Here is a 23,183-nt window from a genome sequence, read left to right as displayed (position 1 = left end):
CGATCAGGTATCTGACATACCTGAGGCAGCCACTGCCCTTCCCCCCGATGCTGCTGGGATGCTCTTGCAGGGGAAACCAGGGTTTTCTATCACTGGCAGATGCCAGGCGGGCAGAGGCCACCCTGCCAGCCCCACTGGTGTGAGGGACCCCCGAGGGAGGCACTGAACAGCCCCGGACATGCACGTACCACCGCCCTGCAGCTGCCGTGGCAGAGCTGCCAACCTTTGTGTTTTGTAACAAACCTCAGACTGCTCCACTCCTGGGATCATACAGTTATGTGAAATCACAAATGTACACATAAATATATGTAAAAATAACTTTTTATACATATAAGTTAATTTCATATCCCTTCACAGCTGGAAAAAGTGACCAAAATCCAACCTACAGCTACAGAAATCAGAGAGAATAGAGGACAGGCAGCACTTTCTTTAAACCTCACATTTGAGCCACTATTTCGATTTTAGGTTGATTTAAAAACTGTACGTGCCTGGGATCGCAGTGGAATGGGAGGGCTTTTCACCCACAGCAACAAAACCTTAACAAGACACAAGGGTATGAATTACCCCTTCCGACACCGAGTGGCAAAATCTCATTGTCTATGCAGCACAGGCTGAATTCCTTAGGTGTTTTGAAAAGGAAAATATATCCCTTCCATCCCCTCCCAAATCTGGTATTTCTGAAGTCATGAACTCCTCCTCCTCCAGGATCAGAATTTCTCGGGGTAATTTCTCATATTTCATGCATGACCTTGATGCTGGGAGAACCGAGGCTCCCTCTGTACAGGCACCCTTCCCAGCCTATGAGCAACTCTGATCCCAGTTTGTCTTTTCCAAGACATGTCGCCAGTTTGCGAAACGCATGCTAAAAATGCTTCTTATTCCAACACCAGCTGAGAGTGAATTCATCTCATTAATTAATAAATTAATCAGTGGCTGGGGTAAGTGGCTGGTCTGCCATGACCCTGTAGGCCCTAGTGAGACAGGGCTAGCTCACAGAGACCAGCTTATTCTGCGGGAGATGAACATAATGTCCCCCCTCCTCTTGGAAAAAAATGAAGTGTGGGTACAAAAGGGCTGAGCCCATACAGGGAGTTGGCAAACACGCTGTGGGCATCAACCCTGCAAGGGAGCTGGACCACCGAAGGTGGAAGGACAAAGGAGGGGAAGTTATCCTTCACTTCCCTGTGGGAGTGAGGGTGCACTCCTCCTGTGCAGGCGGAGGAGGGTGAGTCCTGAGCAGCCATTGTGGCAAGTCAGATGGGTTTGGGGTACTAAGGTCATGCACTGGGAGGGAAACACTACTTGGAGGGACATCTCTGCAGGAAGCAAAGCAAGCACGGCAAAGTCTTGTTGCAGGGAGGATGCACACCGCAGGTCCCTGTGGGATTGTGCTGAGGGAAGGCTTGCTGACCATCGCTATCCACGGTGCTTGCTGGGAGAACACCACCATCAGGGAAACCATGCTCGCCTTGCCTGCATCTTACTGCACCTCCTGGTCAGTCCCCCTGAATCTGCGCTGGCCCCAGATCCCAGTGCCTGCCCCAGCATGGGACACATCCACCCTGCCAGGCAGGGTATGGGGGTATGTCTTCTGGGGGACAGAGCAGTCCCAACAGAGAACTTCTGCAACATTAAATGCCTGCAGCCACAAGACAGGAAGATGGTAATAAAGAGTTTAACAGCTCTGATGATACAGGGCTTCTATGCTTCTCATCCGAGAGCCACTGCATGGCTGTAGCACCACAAGCCTCAGATGTGTTTCACACATGGGTCCAGCTCAGCCAGCTGGGAAAACCCCCACTGCAAATGGGGGCAGTGGGGTGTGGGAAGGAGTTCACACCCACCCAAGACCTCCCAGGCAGGGAGCAATCTGTCGGCAAGATGTCTCCCCTGACTTGTCTTAGGCTGGTCTCACCACTGTCCTCTCCCAAAGGGCAGGGCTAAGCCTGTGGTCACTGCTGAGCCCCCAGTAACAGCAGATTATTCCCCTGCCCTGCCTGAGGTCCATCACTCCCCTCCTCCCCCCTTTGCAGCCTATTGCCCTGGGGCCAGCATCGGGGCATCAGAATCCCATGACATACCCCAAGGTTTTGTGTTCTCTGAGACTGGTCAGGGCCCTTGTGTGCCTCCCAGGGAGAGCTGGCAGGGGAGAGCCCATGGCACCCCTTTCCTGAAGGCTCCAGTGCTCACCAGCCCCTGCCCAACTCCCAGCAGGATCAGGAAGGAGCCTGGCAGCTTAACCAGAGGCAGACCGGTGCCCCATGACCTGCTGAGCTGATGTGGTTTTAAACAAGAGCTGGAGCAGTGAAAAGCCTTACTGTGTTCATAGGGCAAATGGAGCCCATGCAGCTTCTCTGATGTCTAATAAGCACTGTGCATCCTTCAGGGCCATTCATCTTGCAAGAGCAACCAAGTGCCCACACACTGACCTGTGGGATGCTTGCAGGATGCTAATTCCCAATAAACTCTGCTGAAACTGTCTGTGGGTTTGGAGGGTACTACAGCAGGGCAGGTGGACAAACCACAGGAGTGCACAGCCCTCATTCCCGTAGGAAACCGGGGGAGCAGAGACTGCCCCACAGAACACCCTTAACCCCAGCTGGATGGCTGGCCCAGGACAGGTGCACTCACTTCTCTGCCTCTCTCCTTCTTCCTCCTCTGCGCCCAGGCCTTCCCCTCGCCGCCAAATCCCAGCCACCAAGTGAATAAGGACATTGTTTGCAGTCACCGGAAAGCCAGAACAGAGGGAGCAGCTTGGAGCATGAGGGGGAGGAAGGGTGAGGAGGAGGAGGAAGGTGGAGCCGGAGCAAGGAAGCCGCAAAGGGCAGATGGATGCCTGTTGTGGGAATGGCTCCAGACACCTGCAGCTCAGCCCAGGACTGGGATCAAGAGCCCCCATTGAGACACACGTCCCGGCACGTTGCTGGAGACGGGCCTGAAGTCACAGTGACTGAATTTTAATGCACTGAAAGCCCTGGACCAAGGAGGCGAGCGCAACCTTTTGCCTCCCCAGGACTCCCACACACAGACTTCCCTCTCCCCAGCCCCGCTCCACCGTCAGCTGGACAGTTTTCTGAGAAAAACCCACGCGATGAGCTATTTTCATCCCTCCTGAAAGTGTCACCTCACCTGCTAACACACCAGAACCTTGACATGGTGCACATCTGGGGCACAACAGCCAAGTGCCCCCAAAAACAGGATCTCAAATCATGAGATCATGCACCACCACAGCCCAAGGGGACCAGTCCCCATAGCCCAAACGCCCTGGAGCATCCCTCCCACCCTGCCACGGTCTCCTGCTGACCAGACCCAGGCAAAACCAGCTCTTTCAAACTCCCCACAGCCCTCATGACACTCGCAGGAGGCTGATTCACTTAAAGGGGCAGGAAGGAAATGCCTTCTGGTTGGGGTTTCATCTTGCACACATTTACAGTAAGCACCAGGCAGGAGGGAAGGTCTCCAGCCAGAGCACGAGGTCTTGCCTTCCCTGGCCAGCCTGGAGCACACACAGTGCTCCAGGCTTTGGCTTTTCTCACGGTGCTCTCTGTTCAGAGATCAGGCTGGTTTATCCTCAACAGGGGAAGGAAGAGGGGAGGGGAACAGCCTGAGATATTAATAGCTGCCCTTGCTAGGAAGGGATGGGAGCAGCAGCCATGCAGTGAACAGGCATCAAAGAGACCCCCTTGCCAGCACTGAGGGACCCCTGAGCACCAGGAGAGCCAGTGCTTCCTAGAAAAGGGCTGAAGGCCAAATATTCAGCACCAGCTTGGGGGAACAGGATGTACAATGACTCTTGCAAGAGCAGCTCTCCACCCTGCTCTCATGCTGGAGTGGGTGAAGATGCCTCCTGCTTGTCTACATGACCCTGTGAGATGCTGCCTGGCCTCTGAGCCTTCCCCGGGACAATAGGAGAAACAATCAGGCTTAGACCCATGTCCCATCTCCACTGGCTACCCCACAGGCACAGCCCTATGTCCCACCTCCTGTGCCCAGCCCAGCACAGGGCATCCCTGCAGCATGACTGGCACACAGCAGCTGGATGCTCCCATGGATCCACGACTCATGGCTGCTTAGCAGAACCAGGTCGGCCCTGGCTCCTGGGGCATCCCGGGACAGTGGGCATGGCAGACCACACTTCTCTGCACGTCCCTGTACCAGAGCAGATCCTGGACCACCACAGGGCTGTGCTGGTGCCTGCAGCCTGGAACAGCTCTTTCCCTTGTTTACACCCAGCAGAAAGGAAGAACTCGTTAATAAGGGGAAAATACAAGCATTGTGTTGCATGGGGCCAGCAGCAGGATTTCTGGAAACCAGGAAATGGGGGACCTATTCTCTGTCAGAAAGTGACCTTCAGGGGGACCTTGAGGATGTTAATTCACCCTCCTGGGCCTCTGTGCCCTTGTCCCCCTGCTCCTCACGGCCACGGGGGTTACTTGATGCTGTGCCTCTCACGTAAATGGGGGAAAGAGGCTAGGGCTCTACCTATAATTTTTGGACCCCAACTTCAAGCCATGGCCCAGCGGCCACTGCTGTCAGTGTCCTTGGATCAGGGACAAAGATTTGCTTCGAGGGGAAAAGGAGGATAAGAGAGATTAAGGAGCAGAGAGATGAGGCCAATGGCTGGAGACACATCACCTCTCTACCTGCAGCCCCGCAAGTCCTGGAGGAAGGAGCCTTCCTCATATCAGGTGTCCAGTATGGGTGACGTGGCCCTCAACAGAGGCTTCCTCCATGCAAAGCACAGCAGGAGGCAGTGAAAGCAGGGCAAACTGCCTCTGCCAGACCTGGGGCTCAAGACTCGCTCACAACATGTGCAGAAGAGGAAAAAAGGGGCTGGAAATGCACCAGGAAAATGAGTACCAGGACAAGAAGGTAGTTTGCATGCTGAGCATGCAGCCAGGCGAGTCATGACTGATGCTGCTGGCTCCCCAGGACAAAGATGAGCCTTGGTGATAGAATCATAGAATCATAAAATCATTAAGATTGGAAAACACCTCCAAGATCATTGAGTTCAACCTTTGACTGAACACCACCATGTCAACTAAACCACTAGCACTAATGGCCATGTCCAGTCATTTCTTGAACACTTCCAGGGATGGTGACTCCACAACTTCCCTGGGCAGCCCATTCTAATGTTTAACCTCCCTTTCACTGAAGAAATTCTTCCTGATGCCCAACATGAACCCTCCCTAGCACAGCTTAGGCTTGTCCTCATCTTTGTCACTTGTTGTCTGGGAGAAGAGGCTGATCCCACCTCAGTACACTCTCAGGCAGGTGTAGAGAGTGATAAGGTCTCCCCGAGCCTCCTTTTCTCCAGGCTGAACACCCCCAGCTCCCTCAGCCACTCCTCATTTGGCCTGTGCTCCAGACCCTTCACCAGCTCTGTTGCCCTCCTCTGGACTTGCTCCAGCACCTCAATATTATTCTTGCAGTGAGGGGTCCAAAACTGAACACGGGATTTGAGGTGCAGCCCCCACCAGTGCTGAGTACAGGGGGATGATCACAGTCCTGGTCTTGCTGGCCACACTACTGCTGATACAAGCCAAGATGCCACTGGCCTTCTTGGCCACCTGGGCGACTGGTGGCTCATGATCAGCTGCTGTTGACCAGTACCCCCAGGTCCTTTTCCGCTGGGCAGCTTCCCAGCCACTCTGCCCCAGCCAGTAGCACTGTGTGGGGTTGTTGTGACCCAAGTGCAGGATCCAGCACTTCACTTTGCTGAACCTCATACAGTTGGCCTTGGTACATTGATCCAGCTTGTCCAGATCTCTCTGCAGAGCTTTCCTAGTATTAAATAAGACTGGTCCCAAAACTGTGCCTTGGGGAACTTCACTAGTGACCATGCCTTTGGCCAGTACAGCCACTTCCTGCCCCATATCTGCCAGGAGAGACAGCATTCCATCAGGGAAAATGCTCCCACACTGTGTCCCAATGCTACAGGGACAGCAGATGCATTTGGGCGGTGCAGGAGCAAGACGGAGAGACCACCTCTGAGGGCTGCTGGGGCTGCGGGTGCAGGCGCAACCAGGCCCTTGGGGCAGCAAGGAACTCAGGAAATCTCTTTTCTTTCTGCTGGGAAGGGAGGGAGAAGAGATCCCCACCCAGGCTTGGGTGTGGACACTGGCCAACAGTCCACCCCAGCCAGCGTTTGGTGGGAGGCCAGCCCAGGCCACCTTCGCCTGGGAACAGAGAGAGGCAGGAAGAATCACAGGGCTCAGTTCTGTGTTTATGAAGGACAAGGTCTGCATCTTCTTTGTCATCAGGGATGCAAGGGAGGAGCTCTTTTCCCCACCTCTTTCACTTCTAAAGGGAAAATGTACAGGTTTAGGACTGCTTATAAATTAGTGCCAAAATTCTCCCTGCTGCTGAGCCATCTCCAGCACAGGGCTCTGGCTGCAGGCCCTGGCACAAACCTGCCCTGCCCAGCACCAAATGCCCTTTGAGTAACCAGCTCAGGAGCACCAGCACTGGGACACTGCAGGGAAAAGTGCAGGGGTTTGCGACATCCTGAAAGTTTCAGACACCAGACCCGAGTGCCTTGAGCAACTGTTTCCAGACACTTGGGAGCTCAGACTGACACCAACACCTGGAGCACAACTGGTCCCCATGACCAGCATTGCCTTGTGCTTCATCCCTGCCACACCAGAAAATAAAATCTGGGGCCTGTAGCTGTATCGAGTGGGATTCACCAGATTTCACAATTTTTCATGTCATGTAATCATCAAGATCATGTAATAAGTCCTGCCCTTTCTGCCTTCAGCACACTCTGTGCTCGTGGTTTTTCAAATGCTTCAATCAATTTATACGGACATTATGGGGGGCCTATGTTCCTTTTCTCCCTCTTCTGTCTGTTTTCATACATCTGCCCCTTCCCAACCACAGATCCAGATAAAAAATTTATCCAGCAAAAAAAGAGCAGTCTGTCTTTGGTGGGATCATCTCCCCCAGCTGGCTCTCAGAAGTGCTCTGCCAGCTCCAGTGGTGGCAGTCTAGGCAGCAAAGGGAGATCACTCAGTGCTGAAACTCACAAAGTCCTGCTCCTCACACAAGCCCTATTGCTCTGACAGATCATCTCTCAGTCACTCCTCCCATAACCTCCATAAAAAATTCAACAGGCTTTGGCAGCACCCCCAATCCTGCCTTGATCTGTTGCTGTCCCAGTCTTGTCTAGCTCTGTTGAATTCTGAGATCTTCCCAATGTGATGAAATCTCAAGGTCCCAGCCAGTTGTCCCCAAACTGTGGCTGTGGTAATGGCTTGCCTTCCAAAAGAGCCATCCTGCAAAGACCCATCCTATTGCTCGGCAGCAAACCTACCCCCATCTGCAGGCCCTGCAAAATTGAGAAACCCTCACTCCCCCTTCCAAATAAACATCTTGGATTCAAGATCCAGCTGGCCTATGTGATCTCAGAGCCTTCTCCCTGCAGGGGTGAAACACAGCCAGCCTCTTCCACCCTTGCTCCCATTGCCAGCTGAGCAGCCTCTCCCCTGCCCAAAGACCTCCGCTCTGCACCCACCACAGCTGAGTCCTGCCATGGGAAGCCCTGAGCTCTGAACCACAGCCCCTTTGGCTTCCTACCCCCCTGATTTCGAGTTTCTGCTCTGGAGGGAGCCTGGCACGAGGATCTGGAAGCATAAACAGGTTTTGTGAGGAACTCAGATACCTCTGAGGAGCAGAGCAGCAGCAGCAATACCCACGTACACCCACGTCCCAGCCATGAGACGACCAGCAACGACCTGCAGCCACGTGCCCTATCAGTGTCTCATTTGGTGACCCAAAGAAAAGGGGTCCAGCTGCACTAAGCATCTCTCCAGACTCAGGCAGCACTAGAAAGAAAACCCTCCTTTGATTTAAAGGCCATGATTTTTTTTTTTTTCCTCCCAACTGATCTAGTTAAACTTCCAACCGCTCAAGGCTATTTTAATTTGTACTGGTAAGTTAAATCAACACAAACAAGGGCAGAACAGGTTTATATGCACCTCTATTACTGGCCTGCACCAACTGGAGTGCAGCTACATTTCTCCAGGCAGCTTTTTTTTTCTCTAATAAAGATAAGGGGGACATTTTTTGTGCACCTCCAACTGACAAATGGAGCCTGAAAGTGAATTGGGAGTCAAAGCCTTGAGGAAAGTCAAGGTGACTTATACGCCAATAGGCTGGATTCAAAGAGCTCTGCAAAAATGCAGATCAACTAACAAGATTTATAAAACCCGTTAGGGGCTTAGAGGTCGCTTAATTCTCCAAGGTGCCAAGGAAAGTGCCTGACTCTCAGAAGGATGGATGGGGCTTACAGAGGTGGCTATCTCAACCTTTTGGTTGCTTCAAGAAAAGCGGACTCAATTTCTCTTGGAAATGAGGTTTTGACATGCCAAGATGTTTACTGTGAGCCTTGGCTCCTCCATCACTTACTTTAAAGCAAAAGAAACCAAGTCCTGTTGCTGCAGACAACTCTTACAAACATCTACCGAAAGCCACAGCAGAATCTGCTGCTTCAGCTCACCAGCGCCAGACACCACCCAGAGGAGTATGAGACCAGATTCCACACACAAGCTGGAAAAAATAGAAGGGGGGAAAAGACTCTGCACTTCTATAACTCCCCAGTGCCTGGCATTTTGCAGGCTGGAAGCAGCCTGTCAGCACCTGCGAGCAGCCAAGGCAACGTACAGCGAGTCCATCCACCCCAGTGACCACGACCACAGTCTGCTGAACACCAAGGACCCTCCACTGCCTCCCCACTGGGTTTTTGCTCTTCCCTTTTTTTTTTTTGTGAGGTGGCTGCTGAGAATCTGAAAGCCCGGATTATAATCTTTATGAATCCCATAGTTAGATCGTGCTGAACAGCAGCCCAGCAATACCAGATGTTCAAACAAAGCTGCCAACAGACAGCTGTCTGCAGCTTGCAGCGTGTTTTTACTTTAAAATGCAAAATGATACCAATCTATATTAAAAGAGAGACGTTCAGAGCCTTGCGATAGCAGCTGAAGCCGCGGATATTGCTCTTTCATGCAGGGTGTGGCAGCAGAAGGAAATATCTCAAAAACTACTGCTTAAGCCACCCTCCCAGCCCCCCCAAATCCTGGCCCCTTTCCTAATGGGAAAGAGACTCACGTTACTGCCTGAGTGCCGTGAATGTACCAGTGCGTGTCCAAACAAGCCAGCAAAAAGAAAAATGCAGCATGAACAAACACTGTCTAACGAAGGATGCCAGAACGAATCTGGGCGCTGCCCACACCTGGCTCTCAGCAGCATGGGGAGGACAAAGTGACACATGGGGGGACGGAGGGAACCAGTCCAGGGGTGGAGGGTGCAGCCCCTCCTGCACAAGTGATCAAAGTGGGACAGGAAAGGTCCCTCTGGCAGCACAGCATCACCAGTGGAAGCATGGGATGGAGGGGCATCTTCTGGCCCACCTGCCCAGTGTCCCATCTCAGGTTGTCCCACATCCCTCTAAAACACATTGGGATGCTCTGGCCCCACTGGAGAAACTCTGCCTGAGTCTCCTTGATGTGAAGCAGATTTTCAACTTGCATTGCTTTATACCTTTATTTGTTAGGCTGGCTGGGACCAGGCACAAAGCCCTACACCCTGCAACCTTTTCTGCACACCAGCAGCTGGAGACGGCAAGAACTGGAGCTCAGCCTCGCTCTTCATTATTCCTCCCTCTGGAAATGCAAGCCACCCACAACGACCACATTTTGGGGATGGCAAGTCCCAAATACACTAGGCACGGCACAGTACTCCTGGCTTACAAGAATTGTGCAAGGAGGGCTCTGACTTACTCGAACGTGACGTCCCAAATTCCCCACCAACCGCGATCACAGGAAATCTTTGGGACCGGTCCCAAGGCTGCCTCATTGTGCTCCGAGCAGCAACAGCATGAATGAATCATGCTCCTCAACGTGACACCCAGCTCCCAGCAACGTACTCAGGACCAAAATATTTACGTTGCAAATGAGTAAGAATAGGACCAGATCCCCTCCCCAGTCTGGTGGCATAAAAAGGCCAACCTGGTCTTGCATCGAGCAAGTGGGTGGCAGAAGGATAGGAAAGCAGGAGGCAAAGACCAGTCCCCATGTCTGGCAGCCTGGCTCTGCCCAGCAATGCTGAATCAGAGCCCTTCCACGTAAAAGCAAAACCCCAGAGTGGCAAGCACTGAGACTACGATCCCCGTGGTACCACGCTCCTTCTGGGTGACACGTGAGGGAGCATGCTGGGACCTGTAGTTTCCAGCCAGCCAGCTGCAAAATGCCATCCTCCAGTAAACACATCTCAAATTAAAGTGATGCAAGGCCCCCAAGCTCCTGGCAAGGTGCCAGCCATGGCTTCTTGTTGGCAGGCACTTGGCCAATTCCCATGTGTTGCACTAGCCCCTTTCCCAGGAGAAGCCAAGAGCCCGCAACCCACAAATCCCCTCGCAGCTGACCTGCAACCCACCCTTTCTGAAGCAACATTTCTGCATGGACAGCAGGATGCTCCCAGAGCTCTGGTGCAGCCCTGGCCAGCGGGAGACATCAGCCCTGCTCCTGCCTTGGTGTTGAGCCCCTCCACCTCTGCTCCATGGCACTGCGATGGCAACCCTCGAGCAAGACCCTGCATCCAGCACTGGCCAAACTTCAGCTACGTAAAGCCCAACACTGCATCCCTCGAGGGGTCCCATAAAGATTCCACCGAAGCAATCAGAGTCGTAGGAAGCAAAAGGCAGCACACTGGCGTGGTGTTTTCAGGCAGAATAGCGCAAGCAGGCAAAGCTCCGCTGAATCACCTTGCCAGCTGGGGACAACCACCTCCCCACAGCATCCCAGATGGGCATGCAGCCACTCCAGGAGTGCTGTCACCCCGTGCTCCAGCAAGGCCAGTCCATACGTCACCCCCTGGGGAACGTGGCACCCCCCCTCCTCACCCGTTCACCCTCCCCGCTGCGGAGGAAATCATGCGCCCGGCTGATGTCAGGAGGCATCACTTCACACAAAGGCCAGGCTTCCTGGCAGGGAAGGGGTGGGGGAGTGGGGAGGAAGGGGAAGAGGAGCCTGGGGCAAAGGCAAATGGCATCTACAGCTCCTTGTGTGTGCAAAGGGGCAGCAGCAGGAGACAACATGGCTCCTTCTACTTCAATTGCCCTTGCACCTGGGAAAGAGAGGCAACATCGTATATCCCAGTGCCCTTCGCAGCAGCCACAGCACGGCCCTGCCCTGCACCCTGTGCACCCCTTTAAGAATGCACTGAAAAGAAGGGACTCAAGTTTATTTTAATTTGCTCCTGCAAATAAATGAGTTCCATCTTGTCCACGCCAGGCAGGCTGTGGCTGTTGCCAACCAGGGGACACAGCTTCCTGCTTAGCACCCAACCAGGAGAAAAACCACTTCTATGACAAGATCCAACATCAGCACCCCAAAAATGGGCACGAGCATGCACCCCACCTGTCTCCTGCTCGTGGGTGGATAAATACTCATGGTACCCATTAATTGATAAATACAGATAAAAATAACATATTGAGGACCACAGTCAAGAGTAACCTGCAGCCCTCATTCCCAAACTCCTCTCTCCGGTATGCTTCCCAAAGCCAAGCATCTTCGCAAAACATGGCATATCATGGTACCCACAGGATCAACGTAACTCCTGCTTCAGCATCTCCTCTCCTCCTCTACCTCTTGCAGTCCCAGCTCACCCCCAGGCAGCGAAAGTGGCTGGTGGCCAGCACCAGACTGCATTGCTTTTGTCTCCAACTCAGCCTCTCTCTCAAGGACAGGAGCACTCTGGACCAGCTGCACAGGGACCAATGAAGAGGGCTCGGCTATAGGGGACCTGTGGGATGTGGTCGATGTTGATTGAAAAGGGAAATCACTGATGTTGCAGGGGGGCAGCCAGGGAAGGTGGATTTTGGATGTGGGCACCACCAGGGAATAACTGCAAAGGAGCAAACCCTGCTGCTCTCCTTCAACGTGCTGACTTCTGCTCCTAGGAGAAGGCCTGCCATTGGTTTTTAATCTCGCCCGATTACGGACCAGCCTTTGACATCATTGATCTCAGGCCTCTGAAGTATCATTTATCTTCCAGGTTTGACTTGGCGATCAGAGCTCGACAGCTCAGACCCCAGTCAGCTCCATCCTCCCAGGGAGCCAGGGGAACTGCTCTGCTCAACTCCGGTCCTGCTGATTCATGTGAGCCATATTTAAGGCTCAGTTTCCATCCTCACATAAGGTTGTCTTTCACTCTCTGCCTACCTGGCATTTCATTTTCTGACTCAAAAATCCAGCTCCTCAGGTCTCTGGCAGACCAGCAGTGCTTTCTCAAGTTTAGCAGTCCAAGGTGCCTCTAGTGTGCCCTGCTTCCCCCTTTCAGTTTCATTATCCTCTTTCAAAGAGGATGCAGCAGAGACACAGATATTATGGGACATGCTGAGAACTGCACAGGGACTGGGGGAGCAGCGCCAGCAGTCAGTGTACAACCGGAGAAGCCATTTCTAGCTGTGACCCACTGCCATTTTCTAGAGCAGAAAGGACCAACAACGGCAGCTCCTCATTCCCTAGTGAGATTGCACCCACAGAAAAACCAGCTAGCTATCGTGGTTCTGTGGTGGCTTCCCCTTACTTGCCAGCCAGCACAGCTGCCACAGGGCCAGCTCATGACTTGTGCTTGACCTTCAAAACGTTAATGCCTGCTCCCTTCACCAGGTCCAGAAGAGATGGGCTGACAGGTTCCCTTTCCCCTGGATACCTACATCCAAACTGACAGACACTCCCAGCCTCCACTGTTTGGGAAGCACAAGGTTTTCCTCAAATGTCTTTGTCAACAGCTACTGGATGCAGCGTGTACACGAAGGCTGTCTTTTCAGATGCCTCCAGTCTCTCTCTCCTGCAAAGCCAGGCCTTGTGTTTTGGGAAGGAGGGGCATTTCCTGAGGAAGGCTCCCGTGGGCAGTTTTAATACATTGAGAGAGGAAGGTTTAGTTTTTGTTCTTCACCTTGTTATCGTTTATCATATTGCTGAAAAGCACTTTGGTAAATGGAGATTAATACCATGTGCACTTATAGATTGTTGCAGGAGCCAGGAGCCAGCCCTGGGGAGGACCAGAGGAGGAAGAGCCTGGATAGGCGCAGCTAGCAGGGTCCAGGTTCTGCAAGGCACCACCATCAGCAAAGAAAGCTCCAGTCTCCAGGACTGCTCCCCCACACTGCCATGGACTTCCTGACTCCTACCAGGTCCCCCCACCTCTGCTTACCTCTAATTTAGGGTAATACCTTGACTTCCCCACCCAGACTTAAGGTTGTTGCAGAGATTAAAATGATCTTCTCCTCCCCTGTTTTAAGTAGAAAGCTACAAATTCCTTAGCTGGAGGACAGGCCTTGGTTTTACCTGCCAGGCTCACATGCTCAGGAGATGCGTTTGGCAAGGGGTGGTCTTCACACCAGGCACTGTTTCTAGTTCTCTGCCCCTCTGCCCGGATGCCCTGCTGTGCAGGATGCCAGCAGGCAGAGGCAGGAAAATAGCCCCCAAATGTACTCACATTCCCTTGAAGGGGGCGGGCTCTGTCCCACCTGCTACGACCAAACTACCTCTGACCAAAACAGAACTTGCAGGCCTCAGCCAGCAAGCCACAACAGTGCAGCTGTGGCAGGAGAGCTGCAGTAATTCCCTCCTGGATCTGGCCACCCCCATCACTAAGGGGCTAGCATAATACCAGAGGGAAGGGGGAGTGCAGCACCCCCCCCGCACTGTCCCCAAAGGGTCTGTGAGGGGGACAGAGACCTCGCAGCGCATTTATTCCGCTCCATCCATTTGAGAGGCACGCTTCAAGGGGCTTTTTGCCGTCAGAGGCGGGTGCACCAGGACAGGAAAAGAACAAAGGGAGGCACCGGCACCCCCAGCCCTTTGTCTGAGCGCAGAGGAGTTCACCTGCAGGGAAAACCTGCTCCCACCGCAGAGGCAGCAGCTCCACACGGATTCAGATGGGGAGAGGGACGCGGCCCCCCCTGCTAGCAAGAGGATAATGAGCAGAAGGATGCAATCACATTACCCTCTCTCTCCCCTTGCCACACGCACAAGCCCATTACAGTGCACGCCAACCCCCCCGACTTACCAACAACCCAACAGCCGCAACCAGCAATAAAAACCATTGCCACAGAAATACCAACCCACCCCCAGTGTGATCGATCTGTGTCTGCGTGTGGCCCAGCACCAAACCCTGGAGCTCAGCTCCACCGACCAGGATTGACTGGGAGGGAAGGGGGTGGGAGACTAGTTTCCAGGGGATGGGGTTTTAAAGGCACACAATAACTGGCTCAAATGAGGGTTTGGATTAAGCTGTCGTATGGCAAGGGAAAACACTGCCTCCATTAGGACACGGGGGATTTTCCTTCCCTTTCTCCAAAGCTACAGCTCTAGGATGAAGCTTCCAGGTCACCCAGGCAGGGAGAGGAGAACTGGGTGATGCTGAGCAAATGGGGGATCCTGAACAGGGAGAGATGGGTGGAGGGAAGAAAAGGCAGATCAGCCCTCCCCAAGCCCCAGATCATACAGTCGGCTGCTCTGACAATGTTTACTCATATTTCAGAGAGACACAGCCATCCGGAACGTCACTCCCTGCCAACTGCCTCATCTGGAGCCATCCACAGCTCAGCTCTTCCCAGCCCACTCCAGAGACAGCCCCCCCCACCAAAGCATCCACACAGCAAGAAACTGCAAAAGGACAGGTAGGGGGAAGAGAAGAAACAGAGAAATTAAATTAATTAATTTTTTTTTTAACAGTTCTGGTACATCATCCCAGCAAACTGATGACTTGGAGTGTGCTTGGAGTGTGCCGGCACCGCTGCAGAGTGCAGGGCACTGCGCTGAGCTGGGAACTTCTGCTCATGTTACCATCACAAGAGAATCACAAGACAGAAGAGGGACAACCACGATGCCTTGGTGAGAACAGGCTGAAGCCGTCCTTATCAGAAAGGATCCAGGACTGGGAACCTCTTCCCCGAGTTCATCTGGGGGACATATGTAAAAACTTTTGCGTGCATCCAGAGTCTCATGCTTGTAAATAACCATCCCTCCCTCCATATTTGGGACCAGACATCTCTTCCTCCCATTCCCAAGCATGCTGGATGTAGCTCTCCCAGGGAAAGGAGGGGTGGCTGCCTCTGTCCTTCCATGGAGGAAAGGGAAGGGCAGGACATCCCCGGTCCTGCACATTTCACATCTCCCCACTGGTCCCCCAGCATTTGCCTCACCTTCTCTTCCAGCAAACGGAGGTTCATTGCAGGAAATTGGCTACCACTGCAAGCAAGCTCAGCAGCTTTGAGTCCTCTGTGCCATCCTCCTTACTTCAACCCAACCAGCATCTCCTCAGCCTACAGGCTGTTGATAAATGTAGGAAGTTGACAAAGTCACCAGAACCTAGCCCAGATCCATAGCGTTTTATTTTTTTTAAGAGCGAAAAAGCCAGGCCAGACCAGATTCTGCCCCGGAGCCTGCGTGGCAAAGCAGAATCCAGCTCCAAGTGTTTATTTATAAATCCGTACATACATGTACATTTGAATTCTGACAGAATTAATTCTGGCATCCAGCTAATTCAAAGCATTCCTCCCCCATCACACTACTGTTGCAGGCCAGCCCTGCACAGAAGCTGATTATAAAATGCTGCACTAGCCAGGCATTTCTGCAAAGGCTTGTGCTATTGAGCATTCAGTCTTTCCTTGCTTGGCTATTTCATTGTTTCGGTGTCGATCCCTCCTCTCTTGCCCTGTGTTTCCTGGTTACTTTTGTCCCTGCTCTGGAAGCACTGCTGCTCTCAGCCCCATTTCAGTGTCAGATTGAAAAAAAAAAAAGCCCAAAACAATTACATGAAATTAAAGAGAAGAAAAGAAGAAATTATCACCATGTACCAAGATTTTCAGTAAACAGATAGGTAACGAGCAAAAAAATAGGCCAATATGCTGCAAGGCAAGCTGCAGACAGATCTGGGGATAGAAAACCCGCTGCCTGCCTCCCAAGTACAGCTAAGAAATCCCTGTGTGGTCACACGCTGTCCTCTGGAGCAGAGAGGAGAGAGGTCAGGGCAGCCAGCACTGTAAGAGCCTCTTTATTCTTGGGCAGTTGCACGAATCTGATCGCTTGTGCCCTTTGTGAGACATGAAAATCTGCCTTCTCCTCCCACCCCCTTCGCAAGCCCCTCTTCTGCTCCCCCTGCTCAGATGAGGACAGAGGCAACTCCTTGGCTCCAGAGGCAAAGACCAAAGCAGCAGAGAGTCTGTGGATGCCCCTCTGGCAGGACCAGGCCCAGATGGGCACGTGGGAGACCCTGAGAACGGTGCTTTGTTGGAGCAAGGGGAGGGGAGAAGAATGCAAGGACAGTCCTGGGACTTGTGCATTCCTTGAAGGGCTCACCCAGACTCCCACGTGTGAGGCACGAGGCTGAGGGGTGGAGAGAAGTCCAGGGTGTCCCACTGCAGTTCATGTCTCTTCTACTTCCCCCTCTCCATCATGCTCATGGGCTTGAGGAGAGCAGCACGCTGCACACCTCCATACCAGCAGACACATGATGCTCACATAAGCATCACACGATAGATTTAGATTAAACAAGGGTCTGGGCTAAATTCATTATGCCCTCATCACCAGCCAAAGCTGGGCTTGGATCTCCTAGTTCAGAGACCAGACCACAACACCTCTGTCTCAGGGGCTCATTCAAAGTCACTGCTGAAGGAGGGCTTCAAGGTGGAAAGCTCTAGGCCAGGGCAGCTTGGTGTGCAAGGCTGTGCCCAGAGATGCCCACCTGCAAAGTACAGCCAACTGCAGAGGGGTAAGCCTGGGCTACATTTTGTTGCTATTCCTTGCAAAGCAGCTCAAGGTCCTCAGATGAACCTTTCCTTACCTCTCCTCTTTCCACCTCACTCTCCGACAACTCCCATCCACACCGCATTGTCCCCTGTGGGAAAAGAGCATTCTCCACTACAGCCCCTGTCCTACTCCTTTACCATGGCTGTCCCCTCCACACAAGCCTCCTTCCTCCCACCCAATCCACCAGGCTGCCTCCCAGCATTCTCCATCTCTGCTGTCACTTCTCGGATTGACTCCACACAGAAGACTTGCAGCTGCAGGTCTGGATCAAACAACCACTGGCAACCTGACGTGCTAAGGGCAAGGAAAATGCTCAAGCTTCGCAGGAAAGCAGCGGGGAAAAGCCCTTAATCCAAACCCTGTGGAGGCAGGAGACTGCTCCAGTTCAGCCAAAGATCTGGGACTGCCAAGATACCCACTGCTGCTTGGCCAGCAAACCCAGAGGGGTTTACAGCAGGGTGGCTCGGCCCCCCCAGACCTCTCTAGGGCAGCTTGGGCTGCTGCAGGTTGAACTGAAATCTGCTGCCCCTGACAATACAGCACAGCAAAGCCTGACAGATTGATGTGGTGAGTGGCACAGAGCTAGGAAGCCAGGCTAGGTGGGTGCTGGGATTTCTGCCACTGCCCAAGGCCCAAGAAGTCAGTGCTCATCATGGCAGCTTCACCAATTGACAGCATCCCAGGGCACAATGATCAGTCACATTTAGGAGCATAGTGCCATATTCCTGAGGCCCCTGGGCAGGAACTAGGGCATAAGCAAAGCCAAGGAGGGAGAGACCTGGATTAGGCTGACCTAACCCGTGGGCTGGGCTGGCAGTTCAGCTCTGGGGTGCTGGTGGAAGTTCAGATGGGGGTCGCAGGGAGAAGCTGCACAACTCCTGCTTCATAGGACCTGCTGCAAAAGTTGTCTGGGGACCAGATATGCTCAAAGAGTGCCACAGCAAATGCCTGCCAGGCACCAGCCACACCACCTACAGCCACGAGAGCTAAATTAGCACTCAAGCAGTTGGGCACTTGCACTCACAATGCCTGCAGTGAGCTGCGTGCCGTGCTCCTCATAAACAAGTCATCTGGAAAATAAGTAAGCCTGTAAAAATCCAGTCCATCACAAGTTACCAAACCTGTTTCAGAGTAAAATAACCTAGAGCAGCTCACGCCAGAAGCCTGGCAATGAAGCTGATCCCAAGCTTCCCCACCAGTGGGGCTCCCTTGGTCCCAGCAAAACATCTCTGGGACAGATGGAAGCATGGGGATGCAACATGGGACTTGGTGGTGGCCAAAGCTGGCAAAGAACCAGTTTCTGGTATAGACTTGAGATCCTTCTCTTCCAGTGCTCCTACCAAGTGCTCACCTTTCCTCTTTCTCATTATAAAGCATGTAAGTTGGCCTTATGTGGGATGCTGCCAAGAAAGAAAGCCCAAACCCAGGGAGTTGAAGATGGACTCAGCAGCCCAGTCCCTGTCACCCTGGATTTGCTGAACATGCCCTGCTCCATGGACAGTGCTGGATGCTGTTCCTACATACCTGCACGAGGGTTCCCAATGTTTTCCTGCAGGTCTCAGCACCACAACGCATTTTCTCCCTCTTAATGTAAAGCCACCAGAGATCTTCAGAATATGAAGGGATTTCTAGGAAGCTAGGTCAGGGGGAAATCTATCTCCTTCCCCCCCAAAAAAACAGAAGCAGGAGGAGAGCCTCTCTACCCAAGACCCTTTCCACTGGTGGCACCTCCAGCTGAGGACAAGCAGCTGGGAAACCCCTGAGCAAGCTCAGATGTACCTGGCCTCAATCAACCATGTCCCGCACAGAGACAGGGCAAACATGGTAATAATACCCTGCAAGTGAGTCTCTTTCTCTGACTGCTGACTTCTGACCCATACTCCAATCCCAGGAATGTAATTTTCCCCTTTTTGGATGGAGAAAAAATAAAAAGCAACACATCAACTTTGCACTGGAGCAACTTTCTTTTTCAGCCTTAGAAGCAGGTTCCCCAATGCAGGCAGAAGGCATGTGGCTGGGGCAGCAAAGGCAAAGATGGAAGAAAAAATGTTTCATTTTGAGACCTTGACACAAACAAAATGACGAGAAGCAAAAAAAAAAAAGAAAAAAAAAGAAAAGAGGGTGCCTTGTTGGGTTTTCTTTCCCCCCTCTCCTCTTTAAGCGCTACAAAAACAGGAAACAAAGGAGAAAACATCTCACGGGGGGAAGGGGAGGTAAGCGCTTTATACGCCCACGAAAGAAAGATTAACCACATATTTTATTTACTGTTTGTATTACGGTTGCACCGTGGAGTTCAACTAATTCCGAGCCAGGGCTCTGCGGGTTTGTGCAGCACCCAACACTGAGCGGGGTCCTTCCCCCAAACCCACCAGGTGCGTGCTCTGCTTCAGGCAAACCCTGCACAGACACCCCCTTTCCTCAGGCAGACACCCGCCTCCAGCCTCCATCACCCAGCCAGAGCACTTCTGCCCCAACTGCCAGCTCAGCTGACAAAGCGCTGGTGCTGTCCCCAAGGAGTTTTGAGCCCCTTTTCCCCTTCAAACCAGTCTGTAACCAGGGTAAGGTGCCCTTCGAGGGAGGCTGGCAGAACAGCCAGAGGAATAAATGCTAAAAAAGCAGAGTTTATGGGGAGTGTGTTTGCAGGCTCCGGTCCCTCCTCCGGGCCATGGGGGCCACCCACCCCACAGCGGGTCGATGTTGCAACCCCCCCCATTCGCGAGTCCCCCGCACCAAGGTCAGGGCTCCAATCCTCCCAACTTTGACTCATTTCTCAATTAACGGCTTTCCGAACCCAAGCCACACACGGAACAAACCTCTCACAATGGGGCCTCCCCCGGACCTCCCAAGCCCAGCGTTACTCATCTGCCCCCCCCAGTCCCAGCCCATCCTTCCCGGGATGCTCCAAGTGCGGCTCACCGCTGCTGCAGGGTGAGCAAGCAGCCAGGAATCCCGGGCCCGGCTCCCGCAGGCGGGAAGCCGTCACCAGCTGAGCTCATGCACCCTAATTCGGGAGCCGACGAGGCCACCTTCCTCGCCGGCTGGCACGGGGCAGCTTTCAGCCGGAGATCTGGCCACCGCCATGGAGCAAAGGCTGGCAACCTGCTGGGCACTTTTCCCAGGAGCTCATCCCTACCCCAGCTGCTTCCTGGAAGAACTGCTTCAACTATAGGGGGGATCCTTTGGATCCAGCTTGGTGCTGTCCTTCATTGACCCAGACTCTGAGCACCCAACCGAGCCACGCGCCCAGCGGGAAGAGACAAGCTTATCATCATAGAGAAAGGAAATTAAGATAACGCAGTGATGGAGGTATCGAGGGATTTGGCCAAGGTCACAAAATAATTCCGTGGCTCTACAATACAGCCGTCTAACACTTTTGGTGTCTGGCCACATATCCTAAAATTTCAAGCCAGGGCCAAAATCCAGCCTAGCCGGTGGCAGCTTTCTGTCAGGTCATTAGCAGCATGCATCCGCAAGAAGCAGCGAACATCCAGCCATAACAACAGCAGCTACAACAAAAAAACACGCAGCAAGAGCGGGAATAAATGAGATCAAAGTGTCCTGGAAAAGGACCTGGAAAAATAGTTTTGGTCCCTGGCTAAGGCTCCTGGGAGATGCACATGTGAGCCCCATCCCAGCCCTGCACAGCCCTCCCGAGGTGGCTCCCCACCCTGGCAGAGGGAAACCAAAATGACTCCCTATAAATAGAAGCAGAAAAGCGCTTCTCCAAAAGACTGACTGGGTCTTTCCCCTTCCAGCGTGTGTGGCGGAGCTGCTGGCACCTCCATGGAGGTCCCTGGTTTTCCCCCAAAAAACCTGGAGAGGAAAATAACCTTCCTGTGAGCTCAGGCTGGCTTCTCTCTACACAGAGCTGCCTGCTCCCCCCACCCCACTCCCAGGCCTGGCCATCCAATTGGAAAGTAATTATACTGCAATTTTTATTTATGACTTCTTTTTTTTTTTTTTTTTATTGCTAAATGGTGACTCATTTTGGCAACATTAAAATACACAGGAAATCATCCCCATTTTACAGTAATCACCATTCAATTCATTGTTAAATATTTATTCGGCAGACAAGCGCCGAGCCTCTTTCGAAGGGTCGGAGGGGGAGCGGACGGGCAGCCCTGAAAAGGGGGAAGGTGGTAGAAGGGTCATGGCAGGGCTGCCCGCAGGGCTGGTAAATGCCCGCCAGGAACTGGAGGGTGGGGAGCCAGGGGTGAAAGCTCCTGCCAGATGGCCTCGCCAAGAGCAAAATACAGACCCGCTTTCCCTCGAATCCAGCATTACAGCCCATCTTCCTCCAGGGAGAGGGGCAGCCCTGTGTCCCCTAATAAAAACCACACTGTTTGGCCAAACCCCAAGCCTGAATCCCCACCAGTGAGACATCATGGGTCTCTGACACGAAGCTCTTCCATTGCCGGGGGGAAGAGGATGGTGGCCACTGGCCCCCGTGGGAGGCAGTGGGAAGAGCAGGCAGTTTGACATTCACAGGCCTTACAATGGACAGGGTCCACTTCTGCAGCCACTTTGTCCTCCCAGGAAGCCCAGTTTTGGGGTGACTTGACCTCGGATGCAGGCAACTCTTCTGCCTTCCTCTGAACAGCTGTATAGCCCAGCACAAACCCGGGAGAACAGACCCTCCAAACAATCCTGGCCCAAGACCTCAACCCTTCCCTGCAGAGCGCAAACCCAAGGGGCCGTAGGTCCCACAGCTCAACAGCTACGAAGGCCTCCCAGCGCAGACCCCTTCCCTGGGGGGCCCCCCTGGCACCCAGAGGCTCCGTCACTGCTTGGCTGGGAGGCCACACAACATGTCTGCCACGGGGGGACCCCAGGCAGGAGGAGGAGCAGCGCCAGGATGGATTTTGTGTAGGTCCTACAAAAACACAGGGGAACAGACACGGCAGGGGAGAGGGCAGCCGGGTGGTCCCTGGGCTGGGCAAACCCGGGTGTCCAGGATGGTGGGACTCACCCGGATCTCATTGCGGCGGATCTCCACGTCGCAGACCGAGTGTCCCTGGTGGGCCCCGCTGTAGTAGCAGCAGAACTGGCAGACGGCCACCTGCTCGGCCTCGCAGTGGTACAGGCGGTAGGCGTTGTGCTGGGGGCAGCTCCAGGCCCGCACGTCCTCTGCCTCCACCAGGAGATGCCCCCGGGCCGTGGAGGGCTGCTGCAGGTGGGTCTGGACGTGGGACTGGCAGCACGGAGCCTCACACCTCAAACAGATCTTCTGGGCAGGCAGTGGCGGGCCCCGGCGACAGAAGACGCAGTGCAGGACTGAGGAGGGCTTCTCCAGGTTGAGGGAGTTGAACTTCTCCACAATGTTGGTGAGCTTCAGGTTCTTCTCCAGGTTGGGCTTCTGGTTGTAGGCCTGGTTGCACTCCGGGCACCGCACCAAGCCCGACTCCTTGGCCCACGCCTCCCCGATGCAGCCCCGGCAGAAGTTGTGCTTGCAGGGCAGCTGGACCGGCTCCACAAAGACGTGCAGGCAAATGGGGCAGATGAGCTCCTCTTCGAAGCAGTTCTTCCAATTCTCGGCCATCTCTGCCGGCAGCTCTGGCGACACTTCCCCCCAGCCGCTTTGGTCGCTCAGTGCGGTCTAGGAGCGGACGCCAGGGTCTGTCCTCCCTGGAAGGGGAAGGCTGAGGGTGAACGGACAGGCTCCCCCCTCCCCGCAGCACGCGCCATAAATAATAAACCGCAGCAGATTTTAAAATCGGGGATAAAATAAACCACAGAGCAGCACTCTAGGAATATCCGGCAAGAAAACGCAATGTCCCCATCGCTTTGTTAAAAAAACAACACAAACGGTTAATAAAACCCCAACACGATCCTGTTGGACTTACAGCCCAAAGTCCTAACCACCCCTAAAAGCCATTTGCTCCTTTTTACCCAAGAAGGTGAACTGAAACTTACCGAAGGTTGAAAAAAATCCATACAAAATCCAGCAGCAGAGTCCAAGTTCCATATAAAGCTCCTAAATTTAGCGCTCCGGATCAGATTTTTCTTTTCTTAGGTTTGCAACTGACATTCAATATTTTAAAGGGACTTTTGTCCCCCACCAAACCTGGCCAACAGCTGAGGGCACCGACTCGTTCGGGCTTTTTTTTTCCTTCCCTGTATTTCTCCTCCCTCTCCCCCTGATGGGAGTTGGGAATCAGAGTCTTTTAAAGGAAACAGATCAAAGGGTTAAGATCCAAAACGGGAAAAGGAGGAAGATTAAAAAAAAATAATAATAGCGACGATGACGATGGCGGAAAAACGAATTCTCTCTGCGGCCCCCGAGATTTGCTTCTAAATCGGAGGAGCAGCACGCAAAAAAAGGAAGAGGGAAAAAAAAGACAAGACCGGGGGGGGGGGGGGGGG

General features: G+C 53.3%; 1 protein-coding gene across 1 annotated transcript in view; it reads right to left on the bottom strand.

Moving 5' to 3' along the window:
* The window catches only part of TRIM8 (tripartite motif containing 8), a 29,743-nt gene extending 6,568 nt beyond the window's left edge, over window positions 1-23,175 (bottom strand). Inside the window, exons 1-2 of the mRNA XM_042019212.1 lie at window positions 22,734-23,175; window positions 21,790-22,445 (exon numbers count right to left, since the gene is read on the bottom strand). Coding sequence (XP_041875146.1) covers window positions 21,790-22,359 — 570 coding nt within the window. The 5' untranslated portion in view covers window positions 22,360-22,445; window positions 22,734-23,175. The remainder of the gene's footprint in view (window positions 1-21,789; window positions 22,446-22,733) is intronic.
* Window positions 23,176-23,183: the final 8 nt, after the last annotated feature.

The sequence above is a fragment of the Corvus kubaryi genome, unplaced genomic scaffold, assembly GCF_017639235.1.
Source record: "Corvus kubaryi isolate FWS band 111438036 unplaced genomic scaffold, C.kubaryi_AGA036_p1.0 138, whole genome shotgun sequence".
In the NCBI taxonomy this organism is placed as follows: Eukaryota; Metazoa; Chordata; class Aves; order Passeriformes; family Corvidae; genus Corvus; species Corvus kubaryi.
The sequence above is the reverse complement of the archived record's forward strand: the minus strand, read 5'-3'. Positions and strand labels throughout refer to the sequence as shown.